The following is an 18496-nucleotide window of genomic DNA, read 5'->3' on the forward strand; positions in this document are numbered from 1 at the left end:
TCAGAATATTTGCTGTCACCTGCATATGGTGGGAAGTATCACCTGAAGACCAATTAAAGGAAGTGGGAGCTTTCCCATTCCCTGCTGTGAAATCACAGGTGTGATTAAATTTCTACATATCAGGTCCTTTGTTTTCCTTCTATCAGATAAAATCTTCCACAGTTTTGTGAGCTTCTAGAGATATATAAATTACTTGTATCCTTGTTAAGATTCATGTGGGATGGTCATGAGCATTCAACACCTTGGCAGAATTTACTGAAAATTCCTGAGGAGGGAAAAGTTTAATTGCTTCTTTCTTAGCAGCAAGGTTCTGTACTGATGAATTGTATCAACTAGGAAGGAACCAGGAAGGAAGCGCATGACATTCAGCACTAGAGTAACTACATGATAGCTGAACTCCTGCAATGGTGACTGTACTTTGCAAGGCTAAACAGCATTACTACAAAACACAGCACTTTAAAAGCAATTTTAGAAGGAAAAGACTGATATCTTTCCTCTTTAAAAAGATCTCTTCTCAGCTAAGCATTAGTAAGAGCAGAGTCTTGTCTATTAACTAGAGAAATCCTTTAACAACAATAAAATGGACACATTTTTTCAGCAAGGACAGAAAAAAAAAAAAGAGTAAGTCGTCTTTTCAGATGATTTAGTTGATGAATACTTGTAGAGTTAAAACAGTGCAAAATCCTCCTTTAAAAACAGTCTGTGACTTTACTCTACACGTAAAGATCTCCACACAATGACAAGATCCTCCTGTTTCCAGGCCCCACTATGTTCAGCAGGTTGCCACAGAAAGATCTGTGTGCCTTGGAAATAAGCAAAATGGTTTGCTTTGGAAACAAACAAAATTCATGGGATCACATATGGAAATCTGCATTGTATTTTCAGAGGAAAATTAGTACGGAAAAAATGTTTCTCTGAAGACTTGTAGCTATCTCTGGAAGGCCTGGCTTCCTTTGCATCTCTTCCACTGCTTTCTGAGTGATGAAAGTTGAAATATTGCTGAAGTCAGCTATCATTTCCAGTGAGATATATGCATCAGAATGAGTTCCATTCATCTCACTCCGAGTCAATGTTTGTTGCAGCTTCTTTTTCAAATATGTACTAAATATTGTTTCTAGTCACATCACATTCTAACTCCACTTCTTAATAAGAAATACTAACTTTTCTACTCTATTGTGACTTTTTAGATTTGTTGCACACAGTATTAATACAAAACTGTTGTTACATACTTACAGCTCCAGTGAACAGCTCCAGACCCATGAATGAAAGGTTATTTGGTTCTGCTGCAACCAACTGAGGGACTGTGATGAAACTGAAGTTTATGACGAATGAGAAGAAGTTGAAAGCTAACAGCCACTTCAAGAAAATAAAATAGGAAAGAACACTTGTTCCAAAGTTAGCACCAATGATCTTCAGAGTCTTGTGCCCAAACTGCAACAGGTGAAAATATTCCGACAAGCTATTTCCAAATCGCCGAAATGACTGAAGTGCAAAAGAGGACAGAGAGACAAATCTCAGCAAGCAGTCTTAAACAGGACTCAAATTCACCTAATAAAGCCTCACATTTTTTTACAGTTCCATTTTGATGGTAAGAACAGATTTCCCCCACTCCACGCACTGTAAGATGTTTAACTGGTGTTCCTAAGCGCTACCATAATGCAAGTCATTATTAATGAACACTGCAGCAATTAATTGCTTCTTCGGTAAGTAACATAAAGCAAGATACCAGATACCTCTGGAGACAGTGATAACATTGCAGCTAAAGTGGGTTACTCTGTCGTGACTGACAGAAGTTTCTGACACTTACCACTACTGTTCGCTGCAGACACTGTGGACAGCACGAAAGTTGAGTACTGTGGCGCATTGATTCTTTTGTTATTTCTTTAAGAATTTTATTCCTGTGGAAAAGCAGGGCAGGGGGTGACAAGCATTATAGTATGAGTTGTAATTAAAACAAGAAGCCAAAGAAGCTGTTGCAAATACAGTTTCACACATGTCCACATGAACAGAGTTAATGAAACATGGAGATGTTCTGCTGGTTCTTTTCCTATTGGCTGATACCATGGCTCTTGTTCATGCTATGACAGCATGTTCTAGTACCTCCACTAACTCACTCTGGGAACAAAATTTAAATATATTCTGTGAGGAGATTAAAGTTTTTGAAAAAAAGTTTTTAAAATTATTTTCCTTTGCAAGATGTTAACTTTGTTACAAAGTGCATTAAAAAGTACTTTCAGCTCTTTCAAAGTGACAGACGAAAGTTGAGCAGATGGCAAACATCCATACTTGATAGCTAGATGTTGAAAGTATAGTGTGTGTAAAATTAAACAGATAAACTTCTATTTTTACCTGATCTCTCTCTTTTTTTTCATGGTTCCTGGCATCTTCTGGATTGCTTTAATCCTTTCACTGGTGGACATACTTGCAAGATTTCCAACTAACTTTTCCTCTGCATAAAACCCATGAAAAATCAAAATGTTGGGATAATAATACAGTAATTCTTATACAAAATCTGAAATGGATATAACATCATTCCCCATTTTCACTGTTACCAAGGTGCGGCAAATTCTGAGACTTAATAATACTCCCCAGCATATCCTCAGGCCCACCAGTACTCTAATACAGACATAAGTAAGTAGTACAATACTGAATGTTAAAAAATAAATATCACTTGTCTGATGGTTGTTTAATGTCAATACAAAGAGCTGCAATAGAAAGGAAAACAAAATACTGACAAATGCCAAGATTCTAGTCTATTACTTGATCACCAATAGTTACATTTCTATGTTGCCAGATGTTGACTTGAAAGCTAAACTTTTGTTTTATTTATTCCATAATTTCAGTTGATGTTAGTGCCCAAACTCAGTACTACCTATGAAATAGACAGAACTGTATTACTTGACAATCGGGCTGGTTTTGCATAGTTGGAATTCGATGCTAATTCCAGACAGTGGCTGAAAACAATCCATTAGCTGGTCAAACAAATTCTAATAAAGAGTTTAGCTTTTCTTTCTACAATTGAAGACATATTCACGCTGCACTGTGCTTCATTTATCATGGGATTTTAGTGTGCTGGTAGAATATAAAAGATTAATGGCTAGTGTTAACACAAAACCAAATTGTTCCCATAATCACAGAAAGACTACATGCAATTCTGGTGATAAATCAAGAACAGAATCAATACACCATCCTTGTACAAGATGCTATTTAATATTGAACTACTTATCTAAACTACCTTCTTTGCACACTGGATCAGTTTCAAACAGGCTGGAAGAAGTCACGAAGATCTCATCAGGTGGTCTTCTGTTGTGTCTCTGAATAAAGCTATCTAAATAACATGCACTGTTTAGTAAGCCCAGATACTGCTGACAAACTGACTTAAGAAATTCAAATTTGACTTTCACAGAAACAACTTAAATGTATACCCTTCAATCTCACTACCTATGTGCAAACATATACTCCCCCACTCACTTCTTTCCTGGTCATGCTCGACGACCGTATGCCATTTTTCAGATATATGCTGGAAAAGAGGTACTAAGCCCAGTCTTCAGCTGTCATGGAAAACTGTGTCATCTAACCCATTCATAAATGTACACATTGATTATTCAAGACTTTCTTCCCAGAAGACAGGTCCTTTCTTCAAAAATCATTCCACTGACTTCAGGGGGACTGTTTTAGAATCACACTCAACCCTGCTGTATAAGTTATATATACCAGACTCCTATTTCCCTGGGGCCCAAATGCAACTGTTCTCTCAATCTTCTTTCATCCAATTATTCAAACCCAAGTGACTACATTCCTTAAATGCATCTGCCTTCCAGCTATGAAGCAGATGAGTTTAGCCACGCCTTTCCTTGCCTTGCCTTCCCAGTAAGCTAATGGCCAGTCTGTGCAATGTTACATCCCCCTTTTGAGCTCAACCCTCTGGTGCAGAAGACCCCAACTGACTGGTGCGCCTCTTAATTAATGCACATGGTGCAGGCTCCTTCACTATATTTACTATTTAGATCTAATGGTTCCCTGACGTTAGTGTCATTTCCACTTTGAGCCAACTTTCTGTGTAGCAATTAAAAATAATCTGAAAAATATCTGTGTCTCCTTGTGGAGGTACTTCTTGAACCTTCAGCACCCAGACATTTATCCTCTAGTTGATTACACTAGAAATGCACCTCTCCTTCCTAGCAGGTATTAAAGCTGTGCAGGATAGTTAATATGTGGAAATGTCCTATTTCTATGGTCACTCATGGAGTGAGGCATTTCCAGGTACCAATAAAATAATTGCTTTTTAATATGAATACAGGATTTTGCCAAATCAGATCTTAACTTAAAGACCATGTTCTTAAAGATGAAAAAGAAAAAAAAAAAGAATCCCTCACTTTGGGGTCACAGAGAGGTGGTTCCTTCAGCACATCTAGGTAACAATTCTGGAGAACAGCTCTTAATTACGTTCCAGAAGCAGCAGACGGGAACCAAACTGATTGTAGCAGTAAAATTGCACGATATGGGAAGAACAGTTCCTACTCCGAACATGAACAATAAACTACTATGCTAGCCTAAAACAGAACCCAGATAATACTATTCCAGACCTCCTGTATTTTCATGAATATAAATCTCTAATTACTATTATAGTCTAGAATTTACATGGAGACAACATAGTGAAAAATTAACTAAAGACAGTCTCAAAAATGCATCCTATCCTCCCCTTATTTCTTTGTACAATGAGTCTCTTCAGATAACTATGTAGGTTTGTTTTGTGTTGACCCACTTATAGAGAGTTTGAGTTAAAATGGGTAGGCATTGTATCTGTCATTGCTCAAGAAACAAAGACCACAACCTTCAGAAAGATATTGAAAAAATCAGCTACAATGACATAGGATAGTAAAAGAAAAATCATGTTTTATGATTTCCTTTTATTACATGAACATCTTCATAGCTGAACCAGAAGGCTTATAAATATTTATTATTTTATGGAGGGCAAGACTGACATGCAATATTCTGATGCACCACAATCCTTATGTCTTACCTTCTGATACACTGGAAATTCTGTGGGCAGAGGGGCGATCCAGCAGATGGAAGGTAGAAGGGGGGCTGTATGCCAATTCTGGCTCAGGTTCAAAGGAAAGATTATCTGTAGAAGGGAATTAGACTTATACAGAAAGTTCTATACTGCTATGGGTTATTTACACACAGAGAATATCAGCCCTATTGACCAGAGACTGCTTGACTGCAAACACAGCAATATATACCATTAACAAAACTCCTTTATCTCACTCCAATATACGTCCTAGTACTCAACAGCTTATGCAGTCTATATAAGTCAGTACTTATCAATCTGTTAATACAACAGACAGTACATCCATCTGTTAATATAACACCTGAACTACTTCTGGGAAAAAAGCAAAAAAACCCCACTGCCACCACGTACAAATATATACAGTTGACCTGTCCAGAGCTGCAGGACTCCCTCAGGACAGAGTAAGCCATTATTTGTTCCAGCATTTCCATAAACTGTTCATATGAAAAATTACATACCCATGGAATTTCCATATGGACTTCTGCTTAGGACATTAACTCTTGGTAAACCTTCTCTGTATTCAGAGCCATGTCTCAAGGAGGCCATTGGTATGGCCGGAAGGTAATTCTGTCCTCTTCCACTGTGTTCTCCATAGGAATCATGCAGTGAAGAATCATCAGGGGTTTGGTGAGAGAACAGATTCTTTTGAGAACTCCTCCTGTGTGAGTAACAAGAAGGAAAACCCTGAGTGCCACAACAACTCTCAATGGATATCCTTAATAAATTGTTACCTATTATCATCAAATTTGAGTACATTATAAAACAAACTCTGATACTGAGAGGTATTTTGTATTCAGAACTCCAGCATGATAATTCTGATTTGGTCATCAACTGAATTAGAAAGACTAAAACTTTTCTCCACCTGAAGTTATCTTGGACTCTACCTAAACAGATATAACAGCTTGGAAAAAGAGAACATCCAAGGTTACAGTGCATTGGGAAAATTACTGGAACTAAAAAATATCTATGACACTATGTCATAAATCCTAAGATACATTTAATTTATAAATTCATCTAACATGTAAAAAGCAAACACACCATTTGTCTTGAATGCTGCCTTCCTGATAACAGCTTTAAAAATTTGTGTCTGAATACAAGCATAAGGGAGGGATTAAAAGAATTCCACAAATTAAAACTCTGGAGAAGAAGTTTCTCCTGCATATAAATAGAGAATTTAATTTCTTATGGCACAGTCACAACAGCAAAATTAATTAACTCACCTTCTATCAATTTCCAGTGTCTCTGAGAAGTGGTAGTCTGGATTTTCAAAGGCTTCATTGTAATGATAAGACATGACTAATCCTTGCTTTGAGGGATGAAATCTTCCTTATTTTTGTCTCTACTGCTTCATTAATATGTTCATGGGAAGACTGATGACAGACCTAATTATGAAACAGATGCATGTACATACAAAATTAAAAGAAAGCAATTTCATTTTAGCATCTTAGCTAGAACGCTTTGCCACCCTGCTAACAAATAACATGAAATTATATAAATCAGAAATGGTTCTAACTTAGTGCTATTTACCATTGGGAAATCAGGGTCCACCAGAAGTTGCAGGTAAAATGGGAACTAATATTTCTCTATAGTAAGCTCTGTACAAAACTAAGGAACTGGAGTGCCACATGAAGTCTTCCCCGGCATTGACAATGAAACCAGGTTTTAGAAGCATGTCAAAAGACTAAGAAGAAGAAATAAGTTCTCTTTTTCCTCCTCATACAGGAAAAGCCAAATGCCACACGTCCAAAACCAAAGAGGAGGTGAAGTCTGGCCACTTCCTTACTAGCAGTGGCATCTCTAAGCCTTAGTTGTGAACAAGGGACCCACTGGACCACTGCTATGTACAGAGCTGACATTATTTAGAGATCCACTCTTAATGAGAGCTCTTCTAATGACTTAATGTCTTGATCCTGTAAATAGGTTTGGTTTTAGCTCTATTTGTCATAGAGTGCTCCATTTTAGTCTTAAGCAAACTAGACTTGGTCAGAGTTTAACGAACAGAAGTTGAGATAAATCAGTGAAAAGGGAACCTTATACTGGAAAAACAGAAGCCAAATTAAACAGGCAGTTCTTGCAATTAATCAAAAGTCATACCCAAAATTAAAAAGGAAGCAATTTTTAGCATTTGTTCTTAAAGGCACCATGCCAAGTTTGATCAGCTGGCAAGCTATTCAACAACAGGGAAGGAAAAAAAATAAATGACAAAGAACACATGTGGCAAAACCTATCAGACCCTGCTTTTACCTCAGCTCCACTCCTAGCGAAGCAGAGCTGAATCTCATTTAACAGTACAGTCTCAACCAACTTTTCCGTCTGCAGTGGTTTTTATTTGAGATTTCTGCTGCAGTAAAGGAACTATCACATGAGGAAAAGTATCTTCAAAATGGGCAACTGCACAGTGTCTAGTTTCTGAAGGCTTGTCAAATCTTTTTTTGCCAAAAGAAGCTCTTAGATTACTATTGTGTCATTTACACACCTAAAGAACTTGGAAGACAGTCTGAAATCTTGCAGTGTGACATACAGTTGTAAAATACTGCCCAGGTTTTGCACACTGACTTGCAAAGAGATTTGCATATAAACACAGGTAGTTGATTGAATTCAAAGTCCTGCTTTTTAGTCAGAACATTGTCTACACTTTCATTATAGCATGATGAAGCACACTGCGAGGTCCACGTCTTCAGCAAACATTCAGTAAAAAAAGCATACCAGGGAATTTGAATATATGGTGCGTCACCCATCCCTTCTGTAAATAGTGGATTATTGCCAACAAGAAACTATAAACATAGTCTCCCCTAGATTAAATTTGTTTCTTCAGGCAACAATTTCACACCTACAGAGACAGAGTGAGATTCTCATGTACTCAGAAAAGTAATTAGCAGACCCTCCTCCCCTTATCTCCAAAGAAAACCAATAAACACCCCAGGAATCTAAGGCTTTTACATAAAAGTCATGGGAAGTTTAAATCTCCTGAGAGGTAGGTTTTCTTTGACAGGAACCACTTAGCTCTTGATGATCTCTTGAGAACTAACTTCGAATATATATGAAGTTTTATACAAACTCTTCAGGAATTAGTACATTATGTCCTTGTACTCTATTAAAAAGCATGGAAACAATTCTTGAAAAAGATAATCACGGTCTTCTGCAAAGAGCTGCTTGGAAAACTAAATTTCCCTATAAAAGTATTTTACATTTTAAACTGTAATGAAAAGCTGAAGAGGAAAAGATTACTTTCTCAGCGTAAGAAAATTCTCAGACGACTCCCTTTGAAGAGTGTGCAAAATTACATTTTTCTATTTTTTAACTGGTTTCCCAGGAACCCAACTCACTTCAACTCAGCCACCCAGAAAGCTGGGAAGCCTGCCAGCACAGCAGCTGGAAACCTGAACACTAATCTAAACAGCTCATCAACTTGTCCGGGCTTCATTCAAACTGTAGAGAGAATGGATATTTTGATGGAAAAGTATGGGTTATGTAGAATCAGCATTACCCAGAAGCAAGCTGGTAGGCAGCATCAACCAGCTCTATCAACCAACTTGCTAAAGTGCAACCAACCAGAAGGAACAGTTCAGCCTGACTAACAAATACATCCATTCTTCTTTCTCTTACTCATTTTAAAGGCCTCTAAGCATATCCATAAAGGCTTGCTAAGACACTCAATAAGCCCAAGACGGACTGTCTATTGGTTTCATCATTATCCATTTTAATTTCTTTGAGTCTTAAGATGCGCTTTATGCCAGGATTTCTATGAAAATCCACAGGGACACTTACAGTCTAACACTGAATCCAGTGTCTGAGGCCACTCTGTTTTTTTCTCCACTCCCAAAGTTTTAAGGATTTTAAATAAAGTCCCCATGTACACTGAGGCAAATTCAAATCTTTGCATTTTGTTTCTGAAAAAAATAGAGATTTTCCTCTTGCTACCTGAGAGGGTTAGATCCCAAACCTTGAGGCATTTGGAGTGAGCAAGAACGTGAACATGGATAACGCCTATGTTTCTTGACTGCGGCTGTAGCCACTCAAAGGTTACCAGGCTACCTGGTACCTAAATGCTGTGGGGTGGGATGGAGGTACGTATGAGCATACATGCTCAGGGTGCACAGATGGCACGCCAGTGGTGTACACGTAGCATGCCAAGGGTGTACAGGTAGCATGCCAATCCACTCACTTCCTCCACCCCAAGCCCAAAGATCGTGAGAAACTCTACTTATCAAGTCAGATGTTTACATTATAGGTTTGGTTTGGGGTTTGATGGGCTGACAGTATATAAATTTCTGACCAGTCCTAGTTCATTGGAAACCCAAAGCAGATAATGCTTAAGCTAAACCATCTCCTTCTTCTTTTTGAATGGGATGCAGTAAACCATAGTTCCAGGAAAAGCTATGACATTTAGACTTATTTTTCCTTTTAAAAAGTTATTTTCCAGAAAGAAAAAAATAAATAGCTGGAGAAGAGAGATCATTTGTAAAAAAAAGATAGAAATGAAGAGTTTGACAAATCTTCCCTTTGCAGAATGGTGTCCATTTGTTGGATGACATTTTGGATTTTGGCAAGCAACTAGACAAATCTTGTGTTCCTCCTCTGGAGGACAGAAGTGTTTAAGAGCAGGGGGTTTAATAATCATCGATATGTAAATAAGTTACAGGATAGGTGGAGAGGGGTGTTTTCTGCTTAAATTGTTCAACACACACTGTAATGATATAGAACAGGAAACTCCAAGCAGTGCAGACTCATGTTTCTGGATCATTTCCCAGAAATATAACTGCCTTCACGTCACAGACCAACAGCCTTGACAAAATATTCCAGGTTAGTTTCATCCATTCCTGTACAGGTAATTCTCTGCTATAGACACTAATTCTCATTTAGAATACAAATCAAACACGAATGTCTTGATAAAACAGCACTTTGTTCAGATATAAGGTTTCAAGAAAGCCACTCAGACCTTCAAGTCCTTTTGCTGTAACCCCTCAGTGAAAAGGATTACATAAAGTAAATTCTACACATGAATCTTGAAGAAGAACGGAAACAGTTCCAGAACTACATCATAGTTGACTCAATAGTGTTGAACAAAGAGAATAGAACTAATGGAAGAACTGATTCAGAAGGTTGAATGTGCTCTATTTCCATAAAGATCTTCTAGTTTTTTAGGGTACAACCGGACTGGATTTCACTGTTACCTAAGTTATTTTCAGTCAGGAAACCCTGTCCTGTTTAACATGTTACACACAGCTTCATACTGAAAGAAATCAGATTGATTTCTGGAAGCCAAAAGTGAGTTTGAGACACAGACGAGAGTTAAAAGTAGATTACATGCTGCATCAGCGACTAGGTTCCAGTACTGACCACTATTCTTCCACTGTCTCAATCCCAACAGTTTCAACACTTCTGCAACAAACCAGGAAAGCCTCTCAGAAACTCTAAAGAGCCTGTGAACTGACACTAATCAAACACTACACTCAAGAAACCCTGATCTTTAATTGCCATATTAGCAACCAAACAAGCATGAATCATACAAGGAAGTTTTTGCCAAAGTACCCAGTCTGCACTAACAAACACCACCTCTTACCAGCCTTCCATTGTGCTTTATTGATGACAGCAGGGTCAGTTACAGCAGTCAACGTCAACTTTGTTATTATAGACCTTCCATCATTTTCAGCAATGTAAACTGTGCCTCTGCTATGAAAGATCTTCCCAGTGCAAGGCGACATGTGGTAGCACTAGAGACTCATCTGGTTACTACTGCATAGGCAAAGGACAGACAACCAAACTGGGAAGGGAAAGGGGAGAGTGACAACATCCCCATTATAGTCACAATGCTGCTCTCTCTCCCAACAGCTTGCTGGATCTCGAGCTCACAAAGGCAGGCACCTCCTAGCCCTACAGTGCAAGGCTACCTACCAGAATTCAGATCCCATCCTCCCTGTTCCCCCAGCTCCTCTTGGTGACAGTGGGGTGCAGAGAATAGCCAGGCAGGCTGGCAGAAGCTGGCAGAACAGTGTCTGTCTAACACATCGATAAATGTCTGCCTTCAGCTGGCTGCTCCCATTGCCCCCAGATACTTCAGTGTCATGACCTCTGCTCTTTATCCATTTTTTGCACCCTCTCACTTGTTTATCTTGTCCTTTCCATTTAATATTCCTCTTGTAATTTCCTTCTTCCCCCTCCTCCCCATATAGTAAGACTACAATATTTTCATCCTGTTCACTTTGTTTGCAAGTTAAATCCCTTCTATCACCTGTGGCTACTTAGATAAGGCATTTGGAGAAGGACTGCCAACTACTTCATGTTTGCAGTATCTCAAGCAGGATTCTACTTCTTCACCTAAGTTTAGACACCTTTATTATAAAAATGCTCCTGGAACATTCAAAAAATCATTACAACATATAGTTAAATTTTAGTGCCCAGTACAGTGTCATAAAGATGTGGCACACACTTCAGAGTTTTTGCTTAATGGCAGTGGATGAAAAGTCAGATACTTCATTAATTCTGCGAATTCATAGTACTCTCCCTAATCTACCACACAAATCTCTGCTTCTCCACCCAAAAAGCCCCAAGGAATAGCAATTGTTGTGGACTGAAGTACATATCACAGTGATTTTGTATTATCTAATCCTTTCCTCAGCAACCCCTTTGAGAGCAAGTCTCTTTTTTGTTTGCTGCTTTGTTACTTTTATTTTCTTAACTCTGACCACAAGTTGCAAACTTAATCCATTGGGAAAACTATGAGCACTGGGTAAAGAGGAACAATCAGGGATATATAACCACTAAAATTAGACACAGGGAACTGAAGAGTAAGAACAGTATACCTAGCAGAGAGAGGAAAGATTAACAAGAAACCGTGAACAGAACTCTGCATTATTTCTTTAACACTTGAAAGACATTACCTAGCTCATAGTCTGACTATTATGGGGAAAAAAAGGCTACGGGAAGAATCACTTCATACCAGTGCAAGTCAGTCTTGTGACTAAATTTCCAAACTGCAGACTTATCATGTTCCCTGCATACAGCAGGACTAAATCTTGATTTGTGAAACAAGTTTTTAAAGTCTGTTGATTAACCAACATTACCAGCTGCTTGTACGTGAAGGAAATGTCTGGTTACAAAAAAAAAAAAAAAAAAAAAAAAAAGGAAGCATTTTTTGAGTACCTGTTTGGAATTAGTTTTCTGCTTTCAGTGGAAAGGCAGACTACCACACCAGGTCTATTGGAGGCATGAGATACTGTTTACTAGAACAGTTCTAATGTTTTGCCTTAAAAGAAAGCTTTGTTTATTCTGTACTGGCAATGGATACCTATCCAGTTTAAATGCAACCTTCAAATTATACTTTAATGAGCAGTATCAGTTACAAGTTCAATTGGAAAAGCTTATGAAAACTACACATATGGTCATTTTAGAGAATAAACAGGCTTGTTGTTGAACTAAAAAAAGGGCATTGTTCTGTTTGTAATTTCTAGCTTAACTTCCTGTTAGGATATTGTCATCTCATTACTATTTGCACAAGCAGCATTTAAGATGATCCTGAGGGAAAACAACAGTTATTCACAATATTCTAGCAAATCAGCTAAGAGGCTAGAAAATGGCTGGGGAGAACCAGTCAGAAGAAAAGAGATCCAGTTTTGACACAGGTTTCTCCTAACTCTGCAAAGTCCTTATATGCAGTTTTCAACTTGTTGGACAAAAATTTTCACATAAACCAAATTCTTTTTTTTCCAGACAAAATGCAGCTACGTTAAAATGCAGTGTAACATGTTAGTATGTTAGGGTTCTATTCTGCAATGAACATACAGAACCTATGGACTATACAAGTCACAATTAGAGGCTTTTTCACAGAAAAAGTGAAAGGGGACACTGCCCTAGAGTGCTAGTTCATGTTATGTTGGGTCATATAGCCATACGATACCACCTCACCGCTTCACTATTTTCATGGCAAGAATGAAAGTCCTCCTGACAAGCTTACTCGGGGTGAGGAGGAGAGCTTTGGATGGAGTACTGACACATCAGCCTGAAACAGGTGCCATTTCAACTACACTGCTTAGCACAGACAGCCCACTGCTATCCATACCCCGTGCCACATCTGTGTTGCGTGGGCAGGGACTCACATGGCACCTGCACTTGAACTTATCACCCCTTGAACACGGCTTTAGAGCTACCAACTGGCTGATTCTGCTACACGGAGCAGGATCAGGCTGATGTCGGTCCCAGGACTGGCAGAGGAGACCATAATGACACCAGGTCAGTGGAAGTGTATGTTAGCACAGCTCCCACACAGTACCATGGACCGCTTGCAGGTTTGCATAATTATCAGAGCATTACTAAGGAACAGAAGCTTGACAATAAAAACTTGGATGTAAAGTTTTGGCTTTTAGATGCGTATTTAATCTTCTGCATAGAAATGTTTCAACCTTTGTAGGTTAGGGCATAAAGGAAAAAAAAACTAATGCTGAGACTGAAGTAAAATAGAGTGGTTTTTACATAGTATGCCTGTGTGTTCCGAGGGAGTGACAGAATGACTGACCACAGAGAACATGAATACTTAAACCTGAGATTTTTCACACCTATTTAATACAAAAGTACTTCTGGCTTCCCATTACCTCTCCTAACATACAAAACTCACAACCTGCTTCTCGGAAAATGCAGTGCCACATCCATTCACTTGTCAGCAGCCTCCAACACGCAACCTACACCAACATGAAAGGAGATGTCACGCTGAAGCTGGTGATCCCAGCAAGGTTGGTGCAACACCACACTGGCTAAACACCCCAGGTGGCTGTTAACCCCCCCATGGGACCAACCCTTCCAGCTGAAGACAGCAGAAGATCCTATTGAGTACCGGGGCGATGAAGCAGTGAGCTGCCCTGCAGCGGGGCTGGTGCCAAGGTCAGGCACCGCTCGGGGTGGCTCTTTACCTCTCGGAGAGCAGACGCCGCGTACACCCCTGACTCACTGCACACCGGCAGCCCGGCCCTAACAGTTCTATCGTTAAATCAGCATTAGTAAAGCGCAGTCGCCTGTCAGCGGTCGGGGGTCTCCTCCAGGCCAGGTGCGCGCAGGAACCGCCGCCCCGCGCGGCCGTCCGGGAGCTGGCGCTGACCCGGCTCGGAGCGCGGCGAGCCCCAGCCCGCGGCGAGCCCCAGCCCGCGGCGAGCTCCAGCCCGCGGCGAGCTCCAGCCCTACCCACCGCTGCCGAAGCGGCAGCCCCCAGCCCTCACCTGCTGCCCGGCTCCGCACTGCCCGCGCCCGCTGCCTCGGCGTCCGCCCAGAAACCGGCACCTGCCCCGGTGCCGGCGTCTCCCGTTGCCTCCCGGTGCCCCGGTGGCGGCTCCTCCCGGTGCCCGCTCCACCCGGTGCCCCGGTGGCAGCTCCTCCCGGTGGCGGCTCTGTCCCTGGTGCGGCGGGAGCCGCCGCGGCCGCCGGCTTCGCTTCCTTCCCCCCGAACGGGCTGTGCACTAACTGCACCCCCCGGAGAGGGGAAGCTGAATTCCTGCTCCCACAGCTCGAAGAGGGAAAAGAAAACAAGGGAAAGTCCTTTCGTGTTACCTGCTGTAGAACACGCTGTTTTATTTCTGTTTGACCGCCAAGATACTCAGTCTCCGTCCCTCCATGAGTTAAAACATGCTTTGCTTTTGGCATGGATCGCAATAACACAATAAAAGGACAGAGAGAAATGGTTTTCAGACAAATGATGTGTTGTTACCTTTATACCTGGATTGATCATGTGTAGAGCAGAGATAAAGAGCAACCTTGGCCTCACATATTTTTATTTGTGTTACAGGAAGGCTCATCTAGGGGTGAAAAAACCAGCTGATTCAGGCTAATACATGCCATAATTAGCAGCTCCTGGACAGCAAATTTAATACCAGCCCTGTCTTTCTGTACCCTGTAGGGACCAGAAGGAACTCCTTTAGTGTGGCACTGATTTTTCTTGTCTTTCCCCTCTCCCTACATGTCTTCATTTCAAGCAGACATTGGCACAACTATAGGCTGGACAAAGTTTCAGCTGAGCCCCAGGCAGGGTGTGATGCGGAGAAGCCAATGAAGTGCCAGGGTGGTGCCTCTTGAAGGAATTTCTGTCCCAGAGCAGCTCAGTAGGGTCTCCCTTACTTTAAGTACTCTGTAGCAGCTGAACGCTGCCAGTTGGACTGGGGTTACCCCAGCACACCCTCCACCCGACAGTCACTGCCAGGCTGGCGCCCAGAGCCCTACCCGAAGGCAGATGCTGTCCTCTGAACAGAGAGGCATTCTCAAACAGAACCGACCACCGGGACAGGTACAGGTGAAAAGCGAAACAAAGTAAGACTGGCTCTGCTGTCCCAAGACCTGTGGTCTGCCCATTACTTTTTTTCCTTTTTGCTAATACTGTACAGAATCACAAAACCCCAGTCACTTGTGTTAATACAGCTTGTTACACCATTTTGGCATATTTTATCTCCCCAGAAAAACACACATCTTAAAACTTCCAGCACCTATTCCTAAGTAAATTCTCTTGTCAGCAAGATTAAAAACCAAACAAACAAATGAAAAATACTCCTGTCAACCTTTGGATTAAAGGCACCGTCACTAGCCAGTGGGGAACTGATATCAAACCAACTGCTGTGTGTTCAGAAGCTGTGCTGTTATAATGGCTGAGGATCACTTTTACCAAATGGCTAGTGCTTTCCCAGCTCCTAAACTAGGTAAAACACGTCTATCCTGCACCAGACACATTCATCATGGATTTAAGTGAAGTTTTCTAATACTACTTTAAGATTACATTTTGCCCAAAGCAACATTCCTGGCATGACTGCAGATGACTTGTCTGCAGATCTCATGTACTGATCCAGGACCTGCTGCCTGTGTGTGCACAGGCCACAGGGTAAAGCATGGGGGTAGTCAAATGCAAGACCCCCCCAAAGTTAAAATAATAACTCAAAACTTCCCTGAATGTTAAGAAGCATTTTTGAGTTGTGACATTATGAAGAGGAACCATATGAAAGAGAAAGTGTCCTGGAAACGTGGTGGTGTTACTAAATGTGACAGAGGGATCTCCAGCATTATCAGAACCGGTATATAGCACTGGTTTCCATGCTTAGCACAGACTGAAAACTTCTGCTTTTGTGAATATGGTACCTTGGACAAATAATGCACGAGAGGAACCTACTGGACTCCCGGCATGTGACTGTCAGGCTCTGGCAGAATCATCCATTTTCTCCTCCTCAGCATGTCTGTTTTCCCACCTGGGACTGCTGTCATCCATAAAATTCATTGAAACATTTCCAAGTGTCTAAAAAGCTTTCTCAACTGAAAAAGAAAAAAAAAGAATGGAGAATGTTCTCGCAAAATTCCTGGGGAAGTCAATCGTGTTTCAATTCCTCTAATCTTTATTTAAATTTGTTCTCATGGGGTCATTAACCAAATACTTTTTTATCACACGGAGTTTCAGAGTCCAATAATAAGCAAGTGTATTATCTTTCTTCTTTGTATTCTTAGGGGTAAGAAAAGGAACATAAATAAAAAGCAAAACTGCCACCCCAGATGACACCCCTAGGGAAGTCTTACACCACAAGTTCACAGACACACACAAAGACAGCCCACGCTTGGTTGGCTTCAAGGAACCAATAAAAGAGGGTACTTAGGCTCTGGTGATGCAATATACACGCCTATCTGGCATATGAATCACACACTTAGCATGAATGCTGAACAATACTAAATGATTTTTCAGTAATGCTACCAAGGGGTTTCAATTTCCATCTCCTGAATTTTCAGGAATGATCAACTGGAAGTTGTTCAAATGAGGCCCATGAAATGTAATGCTCAACCAATGAACCAAAATCACCCATGTAAGCGGGCTTCACGGAGGTGTCCAGCTCTGTTACAAACACGCCGATGCTCTCAAGCTGAGGCACAGCCCAGCCTCTCGGGAGGGCTGCAGTCACACAGCACCAGCCTTTGCTATAAAAAAAATCCCACCTTGCAAAAATCATCCTGGAGATCTGTGAAAAGGAGAAGGGAAAAAAGCAATAGGCTTGAATTCCTGCCCTCTTGTACTAGCCTCCAGAGTGACTTATTGAAGGATGAGGGCAAGTTACAGCTTGTTCTCATGGAAAAATAGCTAAAACATGTATTAGTTATATTCTAGGCCAATCTACCAGCATGAAGGCAAGAATACCTACAAAGAGTTGGGTTTTTTTTAAAGTAGTTCAGTGCAATACGGAAGTTCCTGTGCTTTAAATCCATGTCTCGGTATTTCACAACTCCCCTTAAGGTATATCTTTCTCCTCTGCCAGTAATACATCAACTTACTGATCATAAACACGTACCTCTAAATTACTTTGAGAACTTACATTTTTATCAATAACATTTTATGGTTTGATTATGAAAACTGATTATCCACCTAGATTCTTATTGCCAATAAAGCAATTCAAAAATCACATACTTAAGCTGATGACACTGAAAGGGAATGAAAGGGCTCAAACAAATGAATTTCTAACAATTATTAAGACTAAAACTGTGATGTGATGTATGAAAGCTTTGCTTGTGCTTTGCTTCATTTGTTTCAAAGCTTTGCTTGTGTTTTGCTTCATTTGTTTCTCAAGGACTCCTGACTTCTCAACTGTTTCCTTAGGTCCCTTTGTCTGTTTAGGTAAGATTGAAACACTCGTTAGGCTCCCTACGAAAATCACTGATAGCAGACTCAAGGCCTTCAGTGGACACTTGGGCAACTCCTAGAATGAGATAAGGGGGACTCTTAACAAAGAGACACAGAGACCCTATTATAGGGAAACTGATTTTGCTGACTTAGGAGGGAGACACCTGGACTTGACTTCACAGCGCATGCTCTGGAAAGAGGGTCACCTAGCAAACACTGAAGAAGACTACTTACTTCTTCCCCCGACCACTGAAGACCCTCACCCTATTTTCACTATGCATGCTTGGATTATGCAAATGAATTCTGGGAACTCATTATCATAAGACACCCCTTTCTAGGAAATCTAATGAATATGTATGATCTGTGTGTATATAAACTGATGTCCCTTGGGAGCCCTTATGGTGGAGAATCCCCAGGGCAACCCCAGCGCTGCCAATAAAAGAATACCTGGTTAACAGTTCTATTGGATTCTGACTGTTAATTTCTTTGTTTCAACACACAGGTGAGAGAAGTTAAGAAATGTGCTCATTTATGTCTGATTCAGCATCCTGAAACCTAATGATGACTTTTAAAAATAAGTCCTGCAGAAAGTGGACGAGGAATATTCAGAAACATCTGGTTAGCGATTTAACTACCAGTAGACTACAGTAAGAAACGCTAGAAACACGCTTTTTTCCCCCATATGTAATACTGTTGAAACTACTGGACGTAGTCACATATGCTGTTATTTTCACACTAAAGGCAAGAATTATTCCAAGAAATAAGTCTCTCAGGGATGTTTACTTAACACAAAAGACACC

General features: G+C 40.6%; 1 protein-coding gene across 2 annotated transcripts in view; it reads right to left on the bottom strand.

Annotated features, from left to right (window-relative positions):
- The window catches only part of TMC5 (transmembrane channel like 5), a 28880-nt gene extending 12573 nt beyond the window's left edge, over window positions 1–16307 (bottom strand). The window contains exons 1-7 of one of the 2 annotated variants that reach the window (XM_074840880.1): window positions 16209–16307; window positions 6295–6456; window positions 5533–5732; window positions 5024–5128; window positions 2350–2449; window positions 1808–1898; window positions 1234–1482 (exon numbers count right to left, since the gene is read on the bottom strand). In XM_074840880.1, coding sequence (XP_074696981.1) covers window positions 1234–1482; window positions 1808–1898; window positions 2350–2449; window positions 5024–5128; window positions 5533–5732; window positions 6295–6368 — 819 coding nt within the window. In that variant the 5' untranslated portion in view covers window positions 6369–6456; window positions 16209–16307. Of the gene's footprint in view, window positions 1–1233; window positions 1483–1807; window positions 1899–2349; window positions 2450–5023; window positions 5129–5532; window positions 5733–6294; window positions 6457–14280; window positions 14405–16208 lie in introns of those variants that run through there. The other variant, XM_074840881.1, reaches the window with a different exon arrangement.
- Window positions 16308–18496: the final 2189 nt, after the last annotated feature.

The sequence above is a fragment of the Strix aluco genome, chromosome 15 (assembly GCF_031877795.1).
Source record: "Strix aluco isolate bStrAlu1 chromosome 15, bStrAlu1.hap1, whole genome shotgun sequence".
Taxonomy (NCBI): Eukaryota; Metazoa; Chordata; class Aves; order Strigiformes; family Strigidae; genus Strix; species Strix aluco.